The following is a 22,986-nucleotide window of genomic DNA, read 5'->3' as shown; positions in this document are numbered from 1 at the left end:
AAGTCAGAGAGTGGAAAAAAAAAAACCAAAAACCAAATAAGGGAGGAAAATGTTCAGGGAATCCCAGCAGAAGACAGTGGGGGTAGAGGACAAAAGTGAGAGTTTCAGGGAAGAGCTGGGGGATCGAATTCATGCAGGGCAATAAGCAGTAGTGTGCCAGGAAAACCAGCTCAAAAAAATTAATGAATGGAAGAAGGCAAGATACACCACTTTATTGATTTTCTTGGTACAAACACTCCATCATGGCCAATTCTTGCTACCATCAGTTCTTAAGTGGCTATCAAGGTTCCTGACAGAATAGCAATCAGCCCTTGGAAGGCCCTGTGAGCCAGCTCCAGCACATAAGGACAAGAAGTGATGCTGAGTAGCTCTCATTGATGGTGAATGAGCCCCCATAGGACCCTGGGGACATGACTCTCCTGTTACTGAATGCTTACTGTTTTCTAGGGGTTTCTTTTCTCTACTTTTCCATGAAAGAAATGGTCACTATGTTGTGCCTTAGGAAGTTGGTATTCTTCTCCTGTGAGTCCACAGGGGTCTCTGAATAAGACTGTGAGTAAGTAAAGTGGGCATCCTCCAGGCCCAGGCCCACATCCAGGGCCAGGCACCCTGTCCCAGGTCCTGAGGTGATACACTTCCTGCTGTGAGCCTGGTCACTCTGAGACACAGGACTGAGGAAAGGGAAAGGGAGGCCAGGGACACAGCCTCCTGTTCTCACCCCACCCTGGGGCCTCACTGACTCCCACCTGTACCTCAGACCTTGGTCCTTCTGTGGAATGAACGACCCTTGGCCCCAGTTTCTAGGGAAATTGGACGCTAAAATCTACAAAAAACTATCATCATCCATGGGCAAGCCCACAAGAAAACCAGGAAACACTTGGCACAAAGATGTTGGCTTCAAGGGTTATTTTCCACCTTAGACTTGCATCAGTTTGTCACAGGCCTGACCACAGCAGGAGGGGAGGAGCAGCGGGACCTTTGTTAGTGGTTCCTGCTGCCCTTTGCAGCCGAGGTCAGGCCTTTTGCCCTTGCTTCAGTTCTGCTCCTCTCAGGGGACCAAGGACTGTGACGATTTACTCAAAATCCTGTGTGCTGTGAGTGAGCAGCCTGCATTGTGCAACACAACCTCATTCGGCCAAGATCTCAGCTTGCTGAATCATCAGCCTGACGAGTAGCTACAGCCCATGAAGTGGTCTCTGAGTCAGTGCATGTGCGCAGGGAGGGGCAGCTGGAGGCTCAGCACAGGGATCCTGGCACCAGTGCCTGACTACACCACCTTTTGCTAGAATGTGGTTTCTTCCAGATCCAGCTCAGCAGCTTGGGTTCTCATGCATTCTGGGTGTATCTTGACCTTCAGGAGTGGACCCAACACATATGCTAACAGCAGCAGGGGTCCAGTCTGCTACTGCCCTAGCTGCGACCCTGTCCCACCAGGAAATGACAGTGGCTGTCAGCCTGTTAATATATGAGCCATTTGATGCCTCCTATGCGATAAGTGCAAGTTGAGAAATGGATTTCCTGACTTGAAATTCCAGATCCTTGCAGTATTTCAATAAACTGAAGTAATTTACAAATAATTTAAGAGATTTGCCAAAAACCAGACCAAATTAACTCTTAGAATTGGGAAGTAGACTAAATTGGGCTCCTAAATCCCTGAAAGATGTGGTTGCCTGGCAGTGTACAAGATTTTAAGGATACTTTGAAGAATCAGTGATGGCAAGATAATGACTATTTTTCCCTAATGATGCCATTGTGTAAGGTGCATCAAAATTGATTATAGTTAAATGGCATTTTATGAACTGGCCAAGAAATTATGCTGAAAGGGTAAAACACATGCATCTCACCTCAAGTGTGGGTTTCCCACATGAGATCATAAGAAATGAAATAGGTTATCTATAGTCCATTTCAAGGTAGGAAGCAATATTTCCATTTTACACTTAAGAAAGCAAACTCAGAAGGCTTAAGGCCAGTGTGTTCTACCTGGGCCTGGGCCACATGAGGCCCTGGAGGTCTTGTAATGAGGCCCCACAGGATTGTAAACTTTTCACATTATTATGTGATTTTCATGGATATTTTTCATGACTCAATTCCATGGAACACAGAGGTGTAGATGATGTTGAAACAGTTGTGTAAGGAAGGGAATGATGCAGTGCCAGCTCTGCCACCAAAGGGCCACAAAGTCTGATTGAAACCTATGCATATCTGACCATCACATGCACCTGTGCACCCAGCAGCTACCACAGCAGCGTTAGAACCACCCACGCAGGTGTGTAGCTGCAAAGATAGGCTGTAGTATTATTAACCAGACATGCTTTTTCTTGCTTAAATATTGAACTTAGGTTTGTGTTATTTTGTAAAACAATTTAGTAAATGAAAATGTTTAAGAAACGAAATTTGGTTACTTACATACATTAACTGTGTTGAATGTGTTCTATGCCACTGAAGACAATCCCTCCTCACTCAATGCACCCAGGCACTAAAAGGTGGGACACTCAGGTCTGAAAGAGCCTGCTCGCAGCCAGGTAGCACTAAGCAGAGCAAAGCTGGCTGGTTCCCAGCCCCTGCTCCTACAGGCAATGATGTGTGAATAATGGCTTCACAGCACTGCCAAGAGGTGGACGTAGTCTTGGAGAAGGAAGGAAGATTTGCTAGTGGGCATGGGAAGAGCAGAACTGCAAGGAGGGAATGGAGCACCTGGAAGCCTGAGTGTCCACTGTGATATCACAGGAGAATATGTTATTCTGTACATGTGGAATATATGCAAGGGAAAGGGCCGAGGTATGTTAGAGAGAGTGGACCATCATTTCTGAGAGTTTTACCCCTTTTTGAGCTTTTCTTCATAAATTTTACCTTCAACACTGTAAGAATTATTTTGTTAAAATACAAATACAGCAAGGTCACTCACCTGTACAAACATTTGAAGGTTCTCTTTTTGCCTATGGTATAAGATGTGAACTTCTTAATAAGGTATATGCATTTGTTTTTCAATCTATGAAACAGGTATACACTGAGTATCTATTTTGTGGGCCATTGTAGAAGATGTTAAACTCATGCATGTACAAGTTTGGATGAGTTTTATACATAAAATGTACAAGAGTATGTTTTTATTAAGTGTTAGTGATTACTAATATTCATTACTGTCATATTAGTATTACTGTGATTTTGTGCTAACACATACAAGCTGGTGGATTGAATAAGTGATTTAGCAAAAGTATTTTGACAAAAACAGCAAAGAATGTTGAAATGAAATTCAAGTACTTCAATTGCTTTTTGAAGAATTAACATGCTAGGAAGAGGGGTGCCGTGATAAGTTACGATGATTTTACTTTTTTCTGCATTTCCTTCTGTGTCGGCCACAGCAAGGTCCTTAATCAGATATATTAGTCAGTCGGTTCAGCCTGGCTGGTTCAAGGACCAAAACCAATTCTGCCAGACCAACCAGTGCCAGTGCCATGCCAGCTTCTGACCCCTGGGGAGGACACCATTAAGTGGCACACTTATCAGCAAGCTCATGAGAGCCAGCCACTCCTGCTCGGAAAAGCCCAAGTTATAAAACAATTTACCGTCCTCCTCTATTGTGCAAACTTTCAGGGAGTGATGAAATCAGAATGGAATGTGCTTCAACTTTTTATTTTCCTGCCTGGAAATTCACCACAGATAGGACCTACAAACTAGGAATTATTATATAGTTACAACATTTATCAAGGTAATGAAATCATTAAAGTGTAATGAAATCCTTTGAGCCCGGAAGCCTCATTTTTTTTTTTTTTGCATCTGCATTGAGTGTTTAGTTTTACACAGTTACTCAGGTGAATAAGACATAAAATTGTCACAAAATAGTACTTGAGTTAACAGCATGTGATACATTATGATATAATCACTTCCTTAAAAAAAATTCTATCCTATTGTGATTTATTCCATTATATTTTAAAGACTGGTTACAGCTCACACAACTAATTTTATTACACACTAATGGATCATGACTTAGGTCATAAAGTATTCTTCTTATCTTCCAGTGACAGAGCGAAATTTTGACCCTCCACGTTGGAGTCTACCCTATTAGAGTGCCTTCCTGGACATTCTGAGAGCCAGGAGAGGTGAGAGATGTGGACCAGAGAGAAAAATCAAGCTGAAGACCCTCGCTGACCTAGGGATGGGAGTCTCAACAATGTCAGGGGTGAAGCATTTGGTGTTGAGAAGGGAGAAGAAAGTCCGTCAGTCTTTTGTCATGGTAACAGAATACTAGAGACTGAGTAATTTATAGAGAAATTTGTCTCCCACTGTTCTGGAGGTAGGGAAGTCCAAGAATGTGGGGCTGGCCATAGTGAGGATGTCCTGGTACATGGTGACATGGCCAAAGGGTGAGTGAGCATGGAGACAGGGAGAATTGGCCTGGCTCATTCTTTTCTCGGGAACCCATGGCCACTGCAACCAACCTACCTCTAAGATAAGGCATTAATCCACTCAGGAGGGAAGTCTTTCAAAACCTAATCACCTCGTGAAAGCCCGGTCTCTCCACATTGTTCAGTGGCGATTAAATTTTGACATGAGTTTTGGAGGAGACTCAAATTGTAGCTAATGGTCTTTGAGATGTTGCAATTTTGGGGTCAACTGATGTCCTCGCCTCTACATTTCTGCTTGTTTCCTAGTACAAAGCAGACAGAAGTATTGTTTGTTTGTTTTTTTATATTAAATTCTTTTATTGGTACATTGTAGGTATACAGCACAATTACATTTCTCATTGGGAATTGTACCTTTATATAATGCATCTTGGTTCTTATTTTTTCCCCATTCCTAGCCCTCCCTTCACGCCCTCCACCCTTCCCTATTTACAAAGACTTTATTTCCATTTTTTCCATTTCTCATCATTTTTCCTTTCCCTTCTTTCCTTTCCCCTGCCCCTCCCACTACCCCTACCCCTTTGGACCTTTTCTTCCTATTTTGCATTATTGATCATTCATTCTAATTGTTGGTACATTTTAGGTATACAATATAATGACATTCATCGTTGGAAATTTGCACCATTACATAATCTCCCTTGGTTCTTATTTTTCACCCTTGCCCAGCCCTCCCTTCAACCCCTCCATTCCTCCCTATTTACAAAGATTTTGTTCCTATTTTTCCATTTTCTCATATTAATCCCATTCCCTTCTATCCTTTCCTCTACCCACCTACTTCCTTCCCCTTTGCCCCTTTTCTTCCTATTTCACATGACCTATTATACATTTAGTCCTTATTTACACTTTCAGTTTCTCACACCAGAGAAACTATTCAGAATTTATTCATGTGTGTCCTATTTATTTCACTTAAGAGTATCGCCTCAATGTGCATCCACTTAGCTATAAATGTCTCTAATTTCTCATTTTTTATGGCTGAGTAGTACTCCATTTTATAAAAAGACCACATTTTCTTTATCCAGTCTCCAGTTGATGGGCATTTGGGCTGTTTCGAAGTTTTACCTATTACAATCTGTGCTGCTATGAACATGGGCGCACATATATCACTGTGGTATGATTCTTTTAATTCCTTGGGGAAGATCCCCAGCAGTGGAATAGTGGGGTCAAATGGGACTTCCAGTACTAGTTCTTTGAGGTATCTGCATACTGATTTCTGCAGTGGTTGCATCAGTCTACACTCCCACCAGCAGTGGAGCAGGGTTCCTCTTTCCCCACAGCCCTGCCAGCATTTGTTATTGGTTGATTTCATGATAGCAGCCATTCTTTCTGGAGTGAGGTGGAATCTCAGCATTGTTTTCATTTGCATCTCTCGAATGACCAGTGATGTTGAACACTTTTTCATGTATTTATTTGCTATTTCTACTTGTTTGTCTCAGAAATGTCTGTTCATTTCAGATACCCATTTTTGGATTGGGTCTTTAAATTTGGGAGGTCTGATCTTTTTAAGTTCTTTGTAGATTCGAGATAGTAGGCCCTTGTCTGAGGAACAGCAGGTGAAGATTTTTTCCCACATTGTGGATTGTCTCTTCACACTGCTGGTGGTTTCTCTTGCTGTGGAGAAGCCTTTACATAAGAAGAGATCACACTTGTTGATTGTTTGTGCTAGTTCATGGGCAACTGAGGTTTTGTTCATAAAATCTTTTCCTACACCGATGTCTTCAAGGGTTCTACCTAACCTCTGTTCCAACTGGTTCAGAGTTTTTATTTTAACATTTACATCTTTAATCCATTTTGATTTTAGTTTAGTGCATGGTGAGAGATATAGGTCTGGTTTTAATCTTTGGCAAGTTGAAGCCCAATTTTTCCAGCACCATTTATTAAAGAGGCTATCTTTCCTCCAGTGAGGGTGTGTGGCTCCTTTATCGAAGATGAAATGGCTGAGTGTTTCTGGTGTTGTTTCTGCATCTTCTAATCTGTTCCACTGGTCCTCAAGTCTGTTTCTTTGCTAGTACCATGCTGTTTGTATCACAGTAGTTTTGTAGTATAGTTGCAGGTTGGGGATTGTGATACCCCCTGCCATGTCTCTGTTACCTAGAATTGCTTTTGCCATTCTGGGTCTCTTCTTGCTCCAAATGAATTTTTGGATTGTTTTCTTGAGGTCTATGAAGTATGCTGCTGGGATCTCAATTGGAATTGCATTAAATCTATATAGCAGTTTTGGAAGTATGGCCATTTTCACTATATTAATCCTTCCTACCCAGGAGCAGGGGATGTCTGTCCATTTTCTGATATCATCTTCAATCTCTCTTTTCAGAGTTCCATAGTTTTCAGAGAAGAGGTCTTTGATTTCTTTTGTTAGGATGATTCCTAGGTATTTCAGTTTTTTGGATGCTATTGTGAAAGGAATTATTTGCCCTATTTCTCTCTCAGTGAGTCTGTCATTTGTGTAGAGGAAAGCTATTGATTTTTGTGTGTTGACCTTGTAACCAGCTATTTGACTGAATTTGGTTATTAAGTCTAGAAGACTTTTGGTGGAGTTCTTGGAGTCTTCTATATAGAGTATCATGTCATCTGCAAATAATGACAATTTGACTTCTTCATTACCTATCTTTATTCCTTTTATTTCTTTCTCTTGTCTAATTGCCATGGCTAATGTTTCCAAAACTATATTGAACAAGTATGGTGATAGTGGACATCCTTGCCTTGTTCCTGATTTTAGTGTGAAGGATTTCAGTTTTTGACCATTTAGTATGATATTGGCTGTTGTTTTTTCACAGCTGTCTTTTATCAGTTTAAGGTAGAGACCATGTATTCCAATTTTTTGTAGGGTTTTTATCATAAATGCATTTTGGATTTTGTCAAATGCTTTTTCTGCGTCTATGGAGATAATCATATGGTTTTTGTCCTTGGCTCTATTGATTTAGTGTATTACATTGATTGATTCATGTATATTGAACCATCCCTGCATCCCTGGGATGAATCCCACTTGATCAGGGTGTATGATCTTCTTGATGATCTTCTGAATTCTGTTTGCCATTATCTTAGCAAGGATTTTTGCATCTATGTTCATTAGTGAGATTGGCCTATACTTCTCTTTTTCGGTTGGGTCTTTCTCTGCTTTGGGGATCAAGGTGATGCTTGCTTCCAGGAATGAATTTGGGAGTATTGCTTCCCTTTCAATTTCATTGAAGAGTTTAAACAGTAGTGGCAGCAGTTCCTCTCTAAATGTCTTGTAGAATTCAGCAGTGAAGCCATCAGGGCCCAGGCTTTTCTTAGTTGATAAGTTCTTAATTACATTTTCAATTTCATTGGTTGATATTGGGTTGTTCAGAATTTTTAGGTCTTCTTCGTTCAACTTTGGCAATTCATATGTATCTAGGAATCTGTCCATTTCTTCTGTGTTGTCCATCTTATTGGCATATAGGTCCTGGAAGTAGGTACTGATAATCCTATGGATTTCTGCCTGGGTCTATTGTAATTTCACCCTTTTCATTCCTAATTGCATGGATTTGGACCTTTTCTTTCTTTTTTCTGATAAGGTTGGCTAAGGGTTTGTCAATTTTGTTGATTCTTTTGAAGAACCAACTCTTGGCTTCATTGATTTTTTGTATCGTTCTCTCAGTCTCCATTGCATTGATTTCTCCTCTGATCTTTAGAATTTCCTCCCTTGTATGAGCTTTGGGGTTGTCCTGCTCTTCTTTTTCTAGAAGCTTGAGGTTCAGCTTCAGGTTGTTTAATTGGGCTCGTTCTGTTTTCCTTATATGTGTATTCACTGCTATGAATTTCTCTTGTAAGACTGCGTTCATTGTGTCCCATACATTCTGATATGTTGTATTGCCATTTAATTGAAGGAACTGTCTGATTTCTTCTTTAATTTCCTCTGTGACCCATTGGTTATTCAGAAGTGTGTTGTTCAATTTCCATGTGTTTATGAAATTTTTCCAGTTTCTTTTGCTATAAACCTCCAATTTCATCACACTATGGTCTGATAATATACAGGGGATAACTTCAATTCCTTTGCACTTACTTAAACATGTTCTATGTGTGAGTATGTGGTCTATTTTGGAGAATGAGCCATGTGCAGCTGAGAAGAATGTGTATTCTGATTTTGTGGGGTGGAAGACTCTGTAAACATCTGTTAAGTTCATTTGTTCAAGAGTTCGATTGAGTTCTAGCATTTCATTACTTATTTTTTGTCTAGTTGATCTATCTATTTGTGACAGTGGGATGTTGAGGTTCCCCACTGCAATTGTATTAGTACATATATGACTTTTCATGTCCATTAGTATTTGTTTTATACAGTTGGGTGCACTAGTGTTTGGTGCATAGATATTTATGATTGTCATCTCTTCCTCTTGCATTGTTCCCTTTACAAGGATGTAGTGTCCTTCTTCGTCTCTCTTAATCAGTGTTGGTTTGAAATCTACTTGATCTGCCAGGAGGATAGCTACTCCTGCTTTTTTTTCGGGTTCCTGTCACATGGAGTATTGTTTTCCACCCTTTAACTTTCAGTCTATGAGTTTCCTTTTGAAGTAAGTGTGTTTATTGTATGCAGCATATTGTTGGATTTTGCTTCTTGACCCATTCTGCCAGTGTATTACTTTTTGATTGGTGAATTGAGACCATTAACATTGATGGTTATAACTGAAATGTATTGACTTGTCATTGCCATGACTTTTTGTTTTTGTTGGGTTCTCCCCCTTTACATTTAATTTCTTGTCATGCCAGATGGGTTCATTCTGCTTTCCTTCCTGGGGTTGTGATCCTCAATGTCTGTTCCTAGGATATTGTGTAAAATTCTTTGGAGTGCTGATTTGGTATTCACAAAGTTCCTAAGGTGCTCTTTGTCATGAAAGTATCTTATTTCTCCATCCATTTTGAAAGATAGTTTTGCAGGATACATCAATCTGGGTTGGAGGCTGTTTTCTTTTAGGGCTTAGAATATGTCACTCCAAGCTCTTCTTGCCTTGATGGTTTGTGTTGAGAAGTCTGCTGTGATTCTGATGGGCTTTCCTTTGTATGTGATTTGTTTCTTTTCTCTGACTGCTTGGAGAACTTTGCTCTTCTGCTGTGTTTCTGGAATTTTAACAATTATATGCCTATGTGTAGATTTCTTTTGATCAAGGCTATTTGGAGTCCTATATGCCTCACTTATCTGTATGTCAAGTTCTTTTCCCCTGGTTCGGAAGTTTTCTGCCATTATTTCTGTGAAGAGATTTTTTATTTCATCTCCACTCTCTCCTGTTTCTTCATTGACTCCAATCAGTCTTATGTTATTCTTCTTTGCATCATCTAGCAGGTGCTGGATTGATTTCTCATGTTCCCTCATAATTTTGAAGCAATTTTTCTTTTCCTGGTCATTAATTGCAATCTTATCTTCTATATCTGAAATTCTGTCCTCACATTGGCTCCTTCTGGTGTGTGGACTTTCAATGGAGTTTTTCATGTCCTGGTAATCTATTTGCATCTGTTTTATGGATTCCATTTGTTTCTTATGTTGGGATTCCATCATGTTCCTCAGCTCCTCTCTAGATTTATTAATCATGTCTTGCACTAGGGGCACAATTTCTCCTGTTATCTGAGAAATTATTTCTGATTTCATTTTTTCCAGATCCCCTTTTGTTGCCAGTTCAGTGGGTCCCGGTGGTTGAGTATCAGAGTGTTCCATCTCATTTTCCTTTGCGGTTGCTGTAGATGATCTGGAAGTCTGGTTTTGAGACTTATTTACATGTTTTCTCATTTCAACTGGGGTGGGGGCTGTTGGCGCCTGCATGGATTACCTCCTCTGAGCTGGGAGAGGTGGGACAGGGGCCAGGAGCAGCGGTAGGGATGGTAAACCAAAAGCCCTTTCCTGTGGGCTGGGAGCAGTGGGAGGGATGGGGGCTGGGAAGCCCCTTCCTCTGGACCAGGAGCAGTGGGATGGTGGCTCAGAAGCCCCTACCTCTGGGCCGGGAGTGGTGGGAGGGATGGTGGCCTGGAAGCCCGTTTCTCTGGGACAGGAGCAGTGGACAGAAGGTGGCCCAAAAGCCCTTTCCTCTGGGCTGGGAGCAGCAGGAGGGATGTTGACCGGGAAGCCCCTTCCTCTGCACCAGGAGCAGTGGGATGGCAGCTCAGAAGCCCCTGCCTCTGGGCTGGAGCAGCGGGACTCAGTACCTTGGTCTGGTGGTCTAGTGTCCTCTGCGTCTTTGTATTGTGGAACCAGGTGGCTGCCTGTCTGCAGCGGCGTGATTCGGGCATCTTCCGCGAGACTCGGGACCTCGGTAGGGCGTGTGCGGACCTGCCTGTCTCCAGTGGGCTGATTCGGCATATTCTGCATGACTGGGGGCTTCAGTAGGGCGTGGGCAGACCTGCCTGTCTGCAGAGGGGTGATTTGGCGTGTTCTGTGCGACTCAGGACCTCGGTAGAGCGTCGGCAGACCTGCCTGTCTGCAGTGGGCTCTGTTTGTTTTTTTAATGCATTGCTTTTCAGGAGGGCTAAGAAAGAGGAAAAAATTCCTAAAGTACACTCCATAGAGTTAAGATTCTTGGATCTTCCCTAGTCTCTTCTTATCTAAAGAAAGCCATCTTTAAGCCCTGGGCTTCTGATTTAGACAGTCTTGTACATGAATTTAACCCTACCTGTAAGACCCTCAACTCCAGTTTCCATCTGTACAAATAAGAACCATGATACTAACCTCCTAGAATTATTGAAATTATTGAAATTGCATCATGGAAAGCTCAGTCACTGTGTTCATCAAGCACTGCAACCTGAAGAGTAACTATGCCTTCCCTTCCCTGCCCTTGGCTCTTTACCTCACAGCAGGTATGGCACCTGCAGTGGCTGCAGTCCCTGAGCTCACAGGTGACCCACTAAGGAACCACAGGCAAGTGAGAATCTGTGCTTGCAGGATGACAGCTCAGAGCTGGGTGCTACATCCAGAAAGGAAAAATTCAGCACAATAAATAGAAGTTATATTCCACACAAGATCAGATTCCAAGTTTCCCCACAAAATTTGTAAATGTTTGTAATTCCACGAAGGATATTGAGTATCTGGTAATTGAGAGGCTGGCTTACTTTTTTTGTGAAAAAGCAGAAAGAAATAAATATTAAATGCAACTTTCTTAGTTATTTATTTCTTCACTGGATCAGACATAACTGAGGGATTAACTGTACCACTGTTTGATATTGTTTGGGTGGCAGCAAAACTTGGAAGCAAAGGGGTCATCAAGAATAAACAGAGTTAAGACTCCCAAAGCTAAGTTGACAACAGTGCTGTCTGATTTTGCCCTTCATCCTACAATTCCAGAGCACCCCACACCAATTTCATGAGATTTACTCCAGGATCTGTTGTAATTATTTATCTTTCTAGTCTGTTCCTCAAGAGGAATGAACTTCAAGTTTCCTAGTATCTAGAAAACACCCACTCAGAAGATGTTTTAAAAAGTTTTCAGATGCTACTCTTAGGGAAAAATTGTGGTTAATGTGAACTTTGGTAAGGACTTCTTTTATTGCTGGGTTAAGCAACTCAACTGAAAATTAATTAAGAGGAGTAATGCCATCTATTGCCTCATTTCTTGCATGATCTGATTTTCATCTCTCATAAGACAATGTACAGATGAGATGTGCACCCTCTATAGCATTACGCACAGCAGGATCTCTGGTCTCTGTCAGTTATAAAACCACTGAGTCACAAGAACTTTCAGGGAGCTGGCACAGGTTCCCTTCATCTGGCCATCCACAACCTCCAGTCACAATCACACACTATCACAAAATGTGTTCTTTAAATATTATTTCACGGTGTATATGGGTGTTTAAAGTGAAATGTGTCATTCATGATACATAACTGAGTCTTCCTCCTTCTCTTTTCTCCAATATCTGCTGCCCATCTGTCCCACATGGATCACATGACTGCAACCTCCTCCCCTTCAGAGCCTTCAAATGACAAGTTGGCTCCATCCCCAACAAGTACAACTCCTTTCAATACCAGCATCCTCAGAATGGTGCCACAGTCAGGATCATGGACACAAAAAGGCCTTTCTCACAGCCTCCTTTCCTTCCAGCCATTCCACTCACAGATTTATACTAAATATTTTCAACATGCGATGGAGAACAGAAATCTCTCTGAGATGCTTCATTTTCCTGTCTATCATATCTTCTCTTTCTTCATTTACCTTCCGTCCGCATCTGGACTTACTGGTGATCCTTTCAGCAAATTCTTCTCCTTACTGTTTACACCAGGCTCATCCTTGACCCTTGTTCCTTCTCACTGTTTTCTTTCTCCTTCTATCCTCAAGTTGCACTGCTGGGGAAGTGAAATAGCATGGATCATGGTGCTGATGTGATATAATTCTTCCTAATCCTAGTTGACCTCTCTGATATTCTGTGATCCTTTGGTTCACTAATGTCCAGTGCCTTTGGACTTTCACAGCTATTTCTCAAATCCTAGCCCAGTGACTTAAACACGAAGCCCAGTGATCAGCCCTGGCCACTCAAGAAACAACTTGCCCTCCTACTTTACTATTATGATCTCTAATCTCACTTTTTTCACCCTCAGCACCTCTCTGCATCTTCATCTTTTCTCTTTTTTTATACTGAGAAAACATCACTCCACCCTGACCCTGTTTGCTAAAATAAGCAATCAATAAAACCAATTACTTAACCTCAACTACTGAAGTATAAATTTATGACTCTGTCTTCAAATTTATTTGCTTTACTTTTGTGGTGGCAAAATATAATTAAAATATGTTACTTTAAGTGCACATTTTAGTGATATTAAAAATATTCATATTGTTATACAACCGTCACCACCATCCATTTCCAGAACTCTTTCATCTTGCAAAACTGAAGCTCTGTTTTCATTGAATAATTAGTCCCTCCTTTCCCTCCTATGGGCACCTCCATTCTACCTTGATATCTATGTTAGTTTCTGTACTTTTAAAGGCTACTTTTAATTTTATTTAATTATTTTATTATCTTCTCTACTTAATATTTCATAGGCCCTAGTTTTAAGCACGCTTTATGATTTTTAACTGATTTTACTTTCATAATTATACTATGAGAATACTTTTCAAGATTTTGAATAAAGTAAAAATGTTTAAGTTGGCTATAAATTGTAGGATGCAAAATGGACAAAAAAATAGACACAAAAGGAAAAGCTATAAGGAGCAATTGCATAGCCAAGAGAAACAGAAAAAGATATTCTTGACCTTCCATTTCTCAGTTCCAACCTTGAATAGTGGTTGCTGCTATTTCCTGCCCTAGCAATCTATTCTCTTCCTTCCTGGCCTCCTCTATGCTCCAGATACATAGATACATACCACCACCCCCAGCACACATATCTTTTATTTGCTTATGCTTGTTTGACGAGGTTTCAATTGCTTACCCCCAAATAATTCCTTAAAAAGCCAAATGCCACAAATATCAATGCATCAGTAAGAATTTTGTAACATGAGAATATACACAATATAAAATATAAAGGACAATTATATGTGTATATATGCATACACACATGTACTCACACATGCCCAGTATGATAACAATGTTTCCTGTCAAACATGTTGATATTGAACTGCCATTGGCACTAAGAGTTAGGACCTTGAAGAGATGATTACATCACAGGGGCACCGCCCTCATGAGTGGATAATGCCCTTAATGTAGGTGTGGGTTACTTCCAGCCTGAACAGGTTCCTGACAAAAAGGATGAGTTTGGCCCAACATCCTTGTGTCTCAGCACTGCAGCATATGGAGACTAATACAGTCTTCAAGCCTGGTTCCCTCTCCCCCTCCCTACCTGAGTCTCTCCCTCCCCCATCTCAAGGTGAAGCCCAGATACCGGAGCTGCTTGAGCTCAAGTGCACACAACGCTTCTTCTGGCTTCCATCCTTTGCTCTTTTGGGGCTCTCCTGTCATTCTGTCCTCACCCTTCAACCTCTCCACTCACCTGGGAAAATCTTAGCCTTCATTGTAAAACAAAAATCAAGAGGAACCTTCAGAAGAGTTTCTTTGTAATTTTTCTCTGAGGGTTCTGCCCACTCCCTTGAGAAACAAGGTGAGGTGTCCCACCTCTCTGCTCTGGAATACTTAGAACCTGTTCTGTTATGGGGCTTGCCAGATAATCTCACAATTTTTTCTTCCCTCACTCATCTTTCTTACCAGACTGATAGTTCTGTGGTAGTGCAATTCATTTTATACCTTTTTTTCTCTAGGACCTAACTTGATTCCAAACACATGAATGTTAAATAAATAATGAGCAAATAGAAAAAGGAAGAGAATGAAAGATTTAAATGGTGAGGAAATCAATGTGTGTTAGAAGACTAATACAAGTAGCAACATATAAAGCAGAAGTCATGTCTTACACCACGGATGATGGAAACACAACTCTAACTGAATAAGGGCATCCATTGGTATATAACAATGAAGATTAGCAGATTACATAGGGCAAAACTGGATTTAGGTTTACAAAACAATCTTAGGTAAATGGAAATATAAAGGTCATATGAAAATTCAGTTTTCAGAAGTACCTTGGGATGATGTCCAACCTAATATAGTAGATTGAATGTTAATTTTTGTTTTGGGTTTACCCATGTTTTTTTTTTTTTTTTTTTTGGTACCAGGGATCAAACTCAGGACCTTGCACTTGTGAGGCAGGTGCCAGAACCACTGAGCTAAATCCTTGGCCCCCTCCATGCTTTATCTTTTGCAAAACTCTTGTATGTTGGATGTGTCTAATTCAGTATCTACCTTCCCCTCATTTTTGATGCTAAGGTGAACCCACAGTTTAACCCAGGCTTCTCACCTACCCTATGGTAGAATATCCGTAAAGGTCATGGCCATGAGAACCCCAGGAGATGCAGGTAGCACCTTCCTGAGGAAGTGCCCCAGACTGATGGACGGATGAGACCCTCCGCCCAGCCCACCTCTCACTGCTCACTGGAACAACTCCAGCTGCAGGTGCCATTTGCTGCTCCCGGGGGCTTCCAGGCTTCTTCCAAACACCATGCCTTTGTTTGCTTGACCCTCTCCCTCTGGAATATTTCCACCCCTCAGTGTTTCCACATTTACTTGGAAACCACTTCATTCTTTAAGATTCACCTAACAAATCACCTCCTCCAAGAAAACTTCTCTGATACCTCTTACAAGTTCACACTATAAGAGGTGGAGCAGGTGGGACTCTCTGCTCCTAGTGCCTTGGGCCTGGTCATCATGGTGTTTGCATGCTTTTCAAAAAGCTCATCTCTGTGTTTATGCACACACACACACACACACACATACACACACACACACACACGCGCACTGCACTGAGTCTGTCCTTATCTTCATGTCCATGGTACCTAGCCTTGCTCCCACGTTACAGATGGAAGTGCTAAAATGAATGGAGCAAGAAAGGAATTGAATTCTGGTTGAAAGGCCCCTCTTTTAGAAACATAACCCTTGCAGTAAGTGGAGACAGTATAGGAATCCAGTTCAAATTGTCCTAATGAAAACAGGAACCATTTCATTTCCCTGAGAAACTGACAGGCTGATGAAAAGGGAAGAGAAGCTGAGTCCTGGATTTCAAAACTTCTCTCTGGGGATCCCTTTCTCCCTGAGTCTGCTGCTGTGCTCTGTGCTGGCTGCGTTTTAGAAAGTCTCCCCTTAAGCAGTGGCAAAGCTCCAAGCTTCTGTTCTACCGGCAATAACCAGCAGGAAGCACCACCCTTTTTGTCCAACCATTTCCCGCAAAAAGTACTCCAGGAATTTTTCTAACTTGGACAGGGTAGGCCACTGTCCATCCCTGATCCTGCCAGTGGGACTGGGGGTTGGAGCCAAACAGAAAGGGCTGTCCAATCCTAACTGAGGCTTGCAGCTCACTCCTGGAGTGAGCTGGAGTAGAGTTTGGAGTAGGATCACCTTACCTGAGCCACTCAGATTAGGAAGAAGGAGAGAGACCAAGGAAAAGAAAACTGGGGTCTGGTTTCCAAAGAAAAACCAGGATTCTCTTATAAAAATTCAAGGGAAGGGGCTCAAACCAGCAGAAATGACAGGCATGCTAGACACGGGACAGGGTGAAAGGCATTGACACTCAAAGGCTTTGGACTGAAGGGATTGAATGCCACCCTCAATATCTTAGTTACTTTTCTTGTTGCTGAGACAAAATACCCAACACCCAAAGTTAAAGGGGGACAGATTTATTTCGCTTACAGTTCATAGAAGTTTCAGTCTATATAAGCTGCTTCCAAGGCAAGGTGGTACATGGCAGAGGAGTAAGAGTTCATGGCAGGCAGGAGTTAGCAAAACCAAGAGGAGAGCTTAACAGTATCTTTCTGCCCCTTTTATCTTATTCAGACTACTTACAGTGGGTTACACTCACACCCTTAATGCTAATGCCCTTGGGCCTAGCATTGTACCATGAATCCATTCCAGTATCACACACTCTACATCCAGCCACCTAAAAAAAATGCCACCTATGACCACATGAGGCTTTGAGGGGACACCTAAACACAGGGCATAACACTCAGGCATCTTCATTCTTCTCCCCTCAGGATTGAAGTCATTCATGATACTCAGAGCAGTCATTGCCACAAAAATGCCTGGCTCCCTGTGATGGAAGAGCCCGCTCCCTGCTGCAAGAGCCCGCTCCTGTCATTCAGTCAGTGTGCAGGGTGAGCAGCAGCTCTGATGGAAAAGGTGTAGTAGATAAGTGATAACAAAACTGCAGATCCACCAATACACGAACTGAAGAAGGAATTATCAACTAACACTTTGTTTTAGTGATTGATGCCTCTCTTTTCTCCAGATTGGTGACTGCATATCTTTGACGTTTAGACATAGAAACCTGTCATCTAGATCACAATGAATAATTGGCTGAGAAAGACACTAAAATAAGGAAGAACTGGGTTATTTTGGTATAACATCTTTGCTTTTTAATGTTTCTAAAAAAGTAAATATGAGGCTATTAGGAATTAAATTATGAGGACTGATATACTGTAAAAGGAAAAACTTTTTAGTATTTCATTTTGTAGCAACTATTATTTATTACACAAGTCTTAGACATAAAGTTATACACATTGTTCTACAAATAAGAGGCTGTCTCTAGAAATATCTTGCCTTTTTGAAAACTACTGTACATTTTTAAAGCTTGATTTACTTTTGAGTATTTGCTTGTGTCAGTACTTTGGATTGAATCTGGAAGTCTTTACAGCAAATATCTCCCATTTTCTTAAATTATAGAGTTCTGGGCCACCTCCAACTACTGCTGAAGACATAGTACTTCAGTTGTTAACCCATGCTATTGGTCAAACAGGGTCCACGGAAAACGGGAAACTGCTCTCAGCAAGTTGGAGGCAAATGCAATGCATATTTCCACCTCCAGGAAGTGCAGAGGGCAGAGAATTCATTTCTGCTGACTTTGGTGGTGGTGGGGAGTTGATTTACAAAAACAGGAAAATAGAAGGAGATTTTATTAAATTAAGAATATATTGATGTCACAAAGGAAAGCTTTTGCTGTTAATGAAATAAAACACTGGAGAATTTTGCAATGTTTGTTATGAAGATTTAGGAAAAGTGAAGTTGAACCATGCAATAACAAACATTAAAAACAACTCTCCTGAAGTTGTGACTCATTTACCTCAGAAAAAAAATTTGTTGTGCAGTAAGCCCTGAAACTCAAATTCTGAATATTATTGACTGTGAGACCTGGATAAATTACTTAAATTCCATAGCCCTCCATTTCCCTATGAATTGCAATGTGGTTGTTTGGGAGGGAGGTAACTACTTCACGGGGCAGTTGAGAAGACTGATTGATGGGTAAATGTGAGGTGTTACCATGAATGACACCAGAGAGAACAATCATTTATAATGCTTCACATTTACTCAGCATCTTAAAACATACAAAATGTGTCACTTTCCAGGGACATTGAAGACAAAAGCAAAGATCTACTGAAGTTTGTTCTTTTGAGTAAAACAAAAAAGTCCTAATAAACAATCTCTTCTTCTTTTCTGCCCTTTATAATATTTTGCAATAAAGACGGATGGATCTATAATCAGAAAAATGAAGTAATATTTATAAATTTTAAGGAATAGCTATTATATTTCTGAACCACTAATTTTTTTTCAAGAAAACATCGTATTTCTCACTAGGAATCTCAGAAAAATAATGGTAACAATAGTAGCATTGACATAAATCCTCAATTATTGAAGAATCGGTCATACATTTTATAAGCTTTAGAGTATCTTCCATTTCCTACACTTTAAAAAATAAAATCTTTTAAATTTTTGTTCTTTTTATTGGACTGTACTAATGATCACAGGAAAATGTAAAAACAGAAATCTATTTACAAAGTTTTTCTAATAATTGAGGTGGAATATCTTGATATTTATCCAGATTTTCTAGTTGAAATTTCTAAAACTGGAATTAGACAATAACCCATGAGTTGAACTACACAACAAAAGACTCATCCTAAATTTCTTCCTAAGGAAAAAAAAAACTAATAAAAATCTTGATAATGGAGGACTTTTTTGTAAAAATTCATTTTCCTGGGTATAAAGATTTTCTCTCCAGGTGAATTTTGGCTTAGTTAATATGGGGGATGGTTTCTATTTTATTTATTTATAATTATTTACAACATTTAATATATACTAGTGTTTTATAAATGTTAACACATTCATTCACCACAACAACCTTCTGAGGCAAGTACTACCACTTATCTCCATTTTGTAGACAGAAAGACTAAGGCATCCACATGTAAAATGTCAGGTCCCAGAAAGGACAGAGGGGTGGACAGGCCTGGGACAGAACCTGCTCCCTGGCCTTAGGCATCTGTGCAGCGCCCACTTCCTGCTGCCTGCCTGCAAGGTGTCCCCCACTTCCAACATGTCTGCTCCCGGAACTCACTGCACCCTCAGAAACCTTCCTGCAATCCAACAAAGACATTCAAACTGAAGGGTTTTGGAAAGACCTGTTGAATGACAAAGGCTCTGTATAAGAGCTTAAAATGTCTTATTGGAAACCCTAAAAATGTTTGTTTCTTGATAAGAAAATCAAATCACTGGAGACAGAAAAATCTATAGGAGGTGGAAATGAAGCAAGATTTGTCTCCAAACAGCCAGGAAGTGGGATAAAATTTTTGACCAGTGAGAAGATGGATGAGGTCTGTGACCAGGGAGGAGGTGGCTCGGATCTCTGACCTAGAAATACTTTCTTCCCTGGTTGGGTGAGCAAAGAGCGCAGCTCACCTGGTAACAGCTCAGGAAATCTGTGATGTGAACAAACCCAGGGCCTGTGTCCGGGGACGCCAACACTTTCCAGGCCCAAGAGGCCCACCAAGCCCTGGCACATGGATCACATCTGCCCTCCCACCAGGCTGTTATGCTCAGGATTCCCTGGAGCTTGGGAAGTTCCCGCGTTAAACACAGGAAGGAAGCAGTGAAGGTTTACCAAACTTTCTCCCCAATTAAACACCGAATTGAACTTTTGACATTGGTCTTCCCTGTGGCAGAAACTATGATTTGATTGTCCTGCTAAACACCAGGATTGAAGCCAACACTCTTGTGTGAAATCCCTGATAGAAGTGATTAAACAGAGGGCATTTATGAGGACAGAAGGGAAAGCCCCAGCCCCTGGAGCTTTGAGTATATGACAAAAAGAAAACCATTCCCCACCCCATGGGACCCGATGCACCGCGTGTCCCCGCCCCGCAGGCGTCTCCTTCCGGATCCGAGCTGGGGAATCCCCAGCGCAGCCTCCCGGCCGCGCATAAAGGGGCGCAACGGCCGGGGAGCCCCAGTCCAGCCATGGCCCACACCGCCCCCAGTGCCCTGCGCCCCGTGCCACTGCTGCTGCTGCTGCTGCTGCTGGTGACGGGAGCCGCCCGGAGAGCCGCAGGTGAGGACCGCAGGGACCACAAGGACGCTGGGACGCGGGACGCTGGGACACCAGGATCACAGGGACTGACCGCGCTTGGCTTGCCTCCCCGCTTCCCCAGGACGACACACGGGGCCTTGCTCACCTACCTCCCTGTCCTTCTCCCCAGGAGCGCCTGTGACCACCGAGCTGCGCTGCCGCTGTCTGCAGCCTGTGCGCGGGCTGCACCCCAAGAGTATCCAGAGCGTAGCCGTGACGGCGCCGGGACCCCACTGCCACCAAACCGAAGTCGTGTAAGTCCCCGGTTGCGCTGCCCGACCCGACCTGGGGACCTGAGGCTGGGACCCTCACCGAGGATGACGCAGCTCGGATGACCCCGCTCACGGCCTCCTTCCTCCCGCAGGGCCACGCTCAAGGATGGACGTGTAGCCTGCCTAGACCCGGAGGCCCCGATGGTGCAGAGAGTCCTGCAGAGAATGCTGAGCAAGTGCGTGGGGCTGTGCGTGCACGGGGCGGGGTCAGACCTGCGCCCTGAAATCATACCGGGGAACCGGGTGCAGCTGCGGGACAAGGAGCGGGGTTTCCATAACTGACCTCCCCAGGAAGAGTATTCATGTGCCTCCCCAGCAGGGTCTTTGCCATGCCCAAGCCACTTCCTACTCTAATAAGTGCGGTTAAACTGTGCTCCTGAGAGACTTAAAATTGGCTGGTGAGGTTGAAAATCTCTGGCCTGTTGACATCAGTGTCTCATGGGTCAAGGCCTGAAAGATGGACCCATTGTTGCGGGCTGGGGGCCTTAAACCTCGGTGTCGACCAGTAGAGACATTTCCCGAGGCCCCCCTGGGTTCAGGAGGCTCCACGGGTTATCCTGTAGTCTCGGGGCAGTGTGGAAACAACCGCAGCTGCTCATGCGTGGGTTGCCTCTGAAGCTGTCCTGAGATGTTGTATTCTGGTTTTCACCCTGCTGTAATAGCGTGGGGTTGTTTGAAGTTAATCTACAATGGGACTATAGGTTCCCTCTTCCTGGCCAACAACACCAGGTATTTTTTGCCTGGTGGAAGAGTAGGGAATGAGCACATTCAGAAAACCCTAGAGCAGTGTAGGGCTGAGCGGGAGAAGGCTGAACAGTGGGATTTCTGAGACCCTGCTAACTGCAACCATTCTCTCTTCACAGAAGCAAAGCCACCTGAGCCCTGGAGGACTGAACCCTTCAGTGTGCCTGTTTCTGAGGGAATTCTCAGAGGAATCAAAGGGAAAGAGAGGCGAAATAACACCAGCGGTGCGGGATTGTGCCTAATGTCTGTGACCATTTCTTGTGGGAGTTTTTCTTCTATTTATTTGAATATGTATTTATTTTTCCATGCTTTTGTATGGTTTAATATTTAAAGATGAGATGGTATTTTTTCTAATATTTTATTGTACGGTTATTTTAACGGTCATTTTTAATGTTAAATCAAAGTTATTTTAGTAATGACTTAGTTTGAAGATGATGAGTGTAAGATATTTATTCATTAAACTTGTTGGGCACCATGCCAGCCAGGTAGGGAATGCAGAGAAGTAGTGAGATCCACCTTAACCTGGGTGAGTGTGTGCACACATGTTTTTGTAACTGTTTAGATGAATGTCAGCTGTTATTTATTGCCACACTTTCACAGAACGTAGTCAACATTTCTGATGTTGAAGCCTTAAGAACTACAATGTTCTAATTACCCCTTGGACATTTTATGTCTTCTTTGTAAGGCACAATGCCTTGTTTAGCCATAACTGTGCACTGTTTCTACATGTTTTGGAGCAGAGATATATTTATCAGTATGTTTTTACAAATATCATGAAAATAAAGCTTTTACAAAAATATTTTGCTTAAATTTGCTTTATGTCTGGGTTCCTCCCGAGTACCCAAGTGTCAGGAGGTCATAATAGATCTTGGCTTATGTCAGTGGCTGCCACCAGCTGGCTCTTCCCTTATTTTCTCTCAAGAAGGCACATTTGATTCTTTTTCAAAAAAAGTTCATGAAGGCCCCAACCTTACAAATCCATGTTTAACATAAAATATTAATTTTTGTCTCTATATCTGACCTGCTGTTTAATTCTACTGCTTTAAACACTTTGAAATTTTAATATATATTTTTAAAAGATCTCATTTATTTTTCTAAATGTCTTTCCAAACAATTATATATTCTTTTCCTTTCTTAAGAAAGTTGAGTGATAAGTTGTAGTTAAGTGGATTCTTTCTCAGAGCTCAATCTGTGCAATACTGGAAAGAAAAAAACCAGAAAAAGCAAGTGGCTGAGTACTTAGGTGTATGGTGCTAATTAAGAGGGGCTTCATTTTCTGACACTCAGAAAGGGAACAGTCACTAAATATAATGCCATTCCAATGCTTCCAAGTGTAGGGAAAGCCTGCAAATTTGAATTTAAAGTGCCCCAGATGACAGGAGAACGAGCTTCCCAGGTAGAAATATAGGCTGTCCCCTCCAGACCTGAGTCCCATGGAAAACTGGCCCCAAGCCTGAGAGGGAGAGAGTATGTGCAAGAGGCACAGTATCTGACTCAGAATCTGTCCTGCACTCCCTGCACTCTGAGTTCTGGTCAAGAGCCTGCAGCAAGGGGACGGATACTGGCCCCTGGAGACTACACAGGCTTCTCCCAAGCAGCACTCTGAAAAGTGAGTCCGACAGTCTCTTCATAAGTCCAATGCTATTCATCCAGAATGAATGAGACCAGTGGAAAAACAGCCCTTAAGTGTGCAGTGGTAAAGGACAGCAAACCA

The 22,986-nt window shown here is 42.1% G+C and overlaps 1 protein-coding gene and 1 long non-coding RNA gene across 19 annotated transcripts in view; one reads left to right on the top strand and one right to left on the bottom strand.

Annotated features, from left to right (window-relative positions):
• The window catches only part of LOC101706145 (uncharacterized), a 123,369-nt gene extending 102,672 nt beyond the window's left edge, over positions 1-20,697 (bottom strand). For 17 of the 18 annotated variants that reach the window (XR_015440779.1, XR_015440782.1, XR_015440778.1 and 14 more), the window contains exon 1: positions 20,569-20,692. This is a non-coding gene — a long non-coding RNA (uncharacterized LOC101706145). Of the gene's footprint in view, positions 1-20,568 lie in introns of all 18 variants that reach the window. The other variant, XR_015440787.1, reaches the window with a different exon arrangement.
• On the top strand, positions 20,042-22,071 carry LOC101705558 (growth-regulated alpha protein). The gene is made up of 4 exons (XM_004833919.3): positions 20,042-20,238; positions 20,387-20,510; positions 20,621-20,704; positions 21,392-22,071. Exons 1-4 carry the CDS (start codon positions 20,148-20,150, stop codon positions 21,405-21,407), a joined length of 315 nt encoding a protein of 104 aa, XP_004833976.3. The 5' UTR covers positions 20,042-20,147; the 3' UTR covers positions 21,408-22,071.
• The last annotated feature ends 915 nt before the right edge of the window (positions 22,072-22,986 follow it).

The sequence above is a fragment of the Heterocephalus glaber genome, unplaced genomic scaffold (genome assembly GCF_053883595.1).
Source record: "Heterocephalus glaber isolate CG9 unplaced genomic scaffold, H.glaber_assembly_v1.0 deba00001504, whole genome shotgun sequence".
In the NCBI taxonomy this organism is placed as follows: Eukaryota; Metazoa; Chordata; class Mammalia; order Rodentia; family Bathyergidae; genus Heterocephalus; species Heterocephalus glaber.
This window is presented reverse-complemented; position numbering and strand designations above follow the sequence as displayed.